The sequence below is a fragment of the Orycteropus afer genome, unplaced genomic scaffold (assembly GCF_000298275.1).
Source record: "Orycteropus afer afer isolate SDZICR_OR568_19922 unplaced genomic scaffold, OryAfe1.0 scaffold00043, whole genome shotgun sequence".
Lineage (NCBI taxonomy): Eukaryota > Metazoa > Chordata > Mammalia > Tubulidentata > Orycteropodidae > Orycteropus > Orycteropus afer.
This window is the reverse complement of record NW_006921630.1, coordinates 5710800-5715418: the sequence shown is the minus strand read 5'-3', so window position 1 is coordinate 5715418 and position 4619 is coordinate 5710800. Positions and strand designations below refer to the sequence as shown.

Here is a 4619-nt window from a genome sequence, read left to right as displayed (position 1 = left end):
TATAGAGTCACTGTGAGTCGGAATCGACTCTATGGCAGTCGGCTTGGTTTGGGTATTTACTCTTCTGTACAGCTCAACTCTTTAAATTTATAGAAACAAACGTTTAAACCCCATAAACTGGCCCCATGGGTTCTCACGTGAACGTTCTCCCAAGTCCTGGGATCAACCGGTCCCAGCCTACAACTCTGGAGGGACAGCTGCTCTGTCTCACGGTGAGCACTGCGCAGCGCAAGGGCAAGTTCCCGGGACCCGCCCAGGTCCCCGCCCCTGTCCCCTCCCGGCCCCCTGCCCAACAGTCATTATAGGCCCCCTCCCGGGGCACCACAGCTACCCGCTGCTCCCGCCGCCCGCTGCTCTGGGAATGGAGAGGAGGACTCGGAGCTCCTCCAGAGAGACCCATGAGAAAGGCGGCAGGTCCTCACACAGGGAGAACAAGAGGGGGAAGGCAGAGAGGGGCAGCAGGAGCCGCGGGAGCAGCGACGTTCGGCGGGAGCGACCGGGCTCCAGGAGGGCGCACAGCCCCGGGGAGCCCAGAACGCCGGCAGCTACAGTGGTGGACGTGGACGAGGTCCGGGGCTCCGGCGAGGAGGGCACCGAGGTGATAGCGCTGCTGGAAAGCGAGCGAGCGGAGGAAGGTATAGTGGGCAGGTCCCGGACCTAGGAAGGGCTGACGGTCAGGTTCCCAGGAAATGAAAGGCACGAGTTAGGGACCTACTGATCCCGACCCTACCCCCACCCCCCAGTGATGGGGCAAAGTGCATCAAAAGAAATATAAGCAACAAACATCAGCTAAATACACTTGCCAGCCAGGGGAGACAGGAGGGAGGAGGTGTGGTCTGTATTGGGGACCACTCTATAGAAAGCATGTAGTTGGTTTTTACGGTCACAGAAGGACATATGGTCACAGGTAGCACAGTGCCTAAGGCATCTGACTGTTAACCAGAAGGTTGGTGGTTCAAGACCACCAGCCATTCCACCAAAGGAAGACTGGGCAATCTATTTCCGTAAAGAGTCACCGCCATGGAAACCCAATGGAGGTAGCTATGAGTCGGAACAGACTCGATGGCAGTGTGCTCTTTTGGTTTAATTTACGCAAAGGAAAACCTGACCTGGAGGTTCTGGGAAACTAATGTGGCTTATTTTCCTCCTCAGTCTAAAAGCATTTAAAACTTTCTTTTGGATGCTTCCAAAACCAAACCAAACTCACTGCCATCCAGTCTGTTGGACTCAGAGAGACCCCCACTGGTTTCCTGAGGCAGTAAATCTTTACTGACTAGATTGCCCTGTCTTCCTTCAGCTGAGTGGCTGGTGGGTTTGAACCGTCAACCTTCTGGGTAGCAGTCAAATACCTTAGGTATTGCACCACTTTCTAAGAAGTAGAGGCAGTAGAGTCAAGTAGGAAAGAGCTTGGGCTCCAGACTCAGTCAGACTTCAGTTTAAATGTGAGCTCAGTCACTTGCTAGCCCTGCAGTCATAGGTAAGAGCTTTAACCATCTCAAGTGTGGGTAATAACAGTATGTACCTCAGAAGGTGGTTGAGAGAACCAAATGAGATGAGCACCTAGAGCAAGGGCTGGAGCAAAGAACATGCTTAATTATAACAGAATCCTTGCAAGATAAAAAACAAAAAACCAAACTCACTGCTGTCCAACTCATAGCGACCCCTCCTTGGGTTTCTGAGGCAGTAACTTCCTTCCAAGGCGTGGGTGGTGGGTCTGAACCGTTAGCGGTTAACAGTCAAATGCCCTAGGCACTAGGCTACCAGAACTCCTCTGCAAAATAAGGGAAAGTGTTAAACCAAAGGAATCACAGGAAAGTTAACCTTTTTTGCTTCTGTAAGTAAACCAACTTTATAAAACAAATTTTTCTGCCTCCAGTCTTTTTTTTAATAATGGATGGAAGAAGAAAAATGATTACACCTTGAGTAGTAGGATGAGGGATGTTAAAAGGACAGTAAATAAGGAATAATGCATTGTATTGCTTTCTGCTGGGTATTAACTTTTATTAAACATTGTCTGGTTACCAGCAATGCAGTATATGCTGGATTATTGAAAGCTACACTTTGAGAACGATTCCTGCAGTTGGTGTGTAGTTAAAATAAACAGGTGCCCTGGAGTTGATGCCGACTCCTAGCAACCCCGTGTGTATCAGAGTAGAGCTGTCCTCCATAGGGTTTTTGATGGCCGATTTTTTAAAACATTGACAGCCTTTTCTTCCAACACACCTCTGGGTAGACTCAAACCTCCAACCTTTTGGTTAGCAGCCAATGTATTGCCTTTTCATCAGTCAGAATAATAAATAAATAAAATATTCACAGAAGCAGACCACCCCTATCTTCCTTCCACAGAGGGGCTGGTGGGTTTGAAGGACTGACCTTCTGGTTAGCAGCCAAATGCTTTACCCACTATGCCACCAGAGCTCCTTCTTAAGGATCTTGTGGAGAAACAAAAAGGAGCTTCACATTAGCCAAATGTTGGGTGCAGCTTTCCTCTACACCAGAGCATGATTATTTTAGAATAGCTGTGGAATTGTGTATCATATCTAAATGCTCTTCCTGCTTGAACAGTTAATATTTCACTATTCATTTAAACCAAACAAATAGGATACTCAGGTATCTCACTCCACGAGTGAGATTCCATGAAGTACAGTATGTGCTATGACACTTTGTGCTGATATAGCCTGGCCCCACACCACAGCATATTTTGTGGATAAGCTCCAAGTTAGGTTTAGGTATAGAAAATAGTTTTCTGTTCACATCTCTAACTACTATATGAAGAAATCTGAGGCCTTTCTTCACTTATAAAATGTAATTTTGACTGCATGTGCAATTGAGATATACTTATAAATGAATTAAAAATGGCAATGACACTGTTAGTTATTTGCCTTTAAGAAAAAATATTGTAAAAACTAACATGACCCTGCTAGACTATCCTTTCCTAAATTAGGTTATTTATGAGAAATAAATGAGCAGTGGATGTTCCTTGGAGAAAACGCTGCATAGTCAAATGTTTGGGAAATGCTAAGTTAAAAAAAGTTAAAGCTTCTTGATTGCAGGAATTCTCATAGCTTCAATAAATTGATGTACATTGGGGAACTCTGGGAGTGGGATGTGATACACAGAATTTCTCAAACTCTTTTGCCCTGGGACATCTTCCTTTGTGAAGTTTCATTTGCAGATAGTGTTCAATGAAGTACAAAATGTGCTATGACATTTTGTAGTGATAGAGTTCTGGGGGCGTAAGAGCAATTGACTGCTAACCAGAAGGCTGGCGGTTCAAATCCACCAGCCACTCCTCAGAAGGAAGGTTGGGCAATTTACTTCCATAGTGATACTGCCTTGGAAACCAAAGGGTGGGGGGGTCGCTATGTCCTGTTGGCCCTACACCAGAGCATGAATATTTTAATTGCCCTTGTTAAGTGATCTGTTCGTTATTTTCCATTCATAGAAATTAAAATTTAAGGCTACCGATTACTTATCATCTTCCCTTCTGTTCCTTGAAAACAGGATTTTTAACATTTTCTAATCTTTAGTTGGGAGCTTTGGTAGCATAGTGGCTAAGGCACTTGACTGCTAACCAGAAGGCTGGCGGTTCAAACCCACCAGCCACTCCTTGGAAGGAAGGTTGGGCAATCCTACTTCTGTAGTGATACTGCCTCAGAAACCCAAGGAGGGGTCGCTATGAGTCAGGGCTGACTCGACGGCACATAACAACAACAACAATCTTTAGTCATCCTCTGATCTTCTGTGGGATTTTTCAGTAACTGGAAGTTAAAATTCTTGAGATTCCCATAACTATTACATTTAAATCATTTTTCATCATCCATTCCCTTCTTCCTTCCTCCATTAAACAAATATTTATTGAATATTGACTATGTGTCAAGCACATTCTAGGCCCTGGTGACACAATGCAAACAAGACAAGCCCCCAAGGAACCTGTGTTCTTGAGACTGACTTTCCCTGCCCCAGCTTCATTTATCACCCAAGCAACCTGGATGCTCTGCACCACTTTCTTACAGAAACTAATGGATTATCAGATAATTTTCAAAGACTCAAGATCAACATTATAATCAGAAAAAGGGGCTTTGATGGAATAATGCCAGACATCAAGGCAGATAGTAAATGGGGAAGTTATTTGAGGGAAGATGAGCTGGACACATCTGGTCTAAATCACAAAACCTGACACATGTAAACCACAGTTCACAACTTTTTCTGCGTACATGTCATTTCTTCCTTACCCCAGCCCTATGAAATAGTGATTATCATCCTCATCGAAACTGAAGTTTCAATAGGTTCTGTGCCTTGAGTAATGTCACCTGGACAGTAAATGGTGGCACCAGACTGGAACCCAGATCTTGTGCCCCAGATTCTGTGCTGTTCCACTGTATCCTGCTACCTTCCCAGGAGACTTCCGTTGGCCCTAGACAGCTCCTGAGGCCCTGAACTCGAACTTCTCTGTTATCCCACTCATTCTAATATTTCTAACAACATCTCCAAACTGCTCTAACCCCAGCATTTGCTGGATTTACAAGTGTTTGTTGTTGTTGTTGTTATTTGCCATCGAGTCGGCCCCGACTCATAGCGACCCCTCCTTGGGTTTCCGAGGCAGTATCACTATGGAA

The 4619-nt window shown here is 45.3% G+C and overlaps 1 protein-coding gene across 1 annotated transcript in view; it reads left to right on the top strand.

Annotated features, from left to right (window-relative positions):
* Positions 1–361: 361 nt before the first annotated feature.
* The window catches only part of NPHS2 (NPHS2 stomatin family member, podocin), a 22414-nt gene continuing 18156 nt past the window's right edge, over positions 362–4619 (top strand). The window contains exon 1 of the mRNA XM_007937630.2: positions 362–635. Within this exon, the coding sequence (XP_007935821.1) occupies positions 362–635 (274 nt within the window). The remainder of the gene's footprint in view (positions 636–4619) is intronic.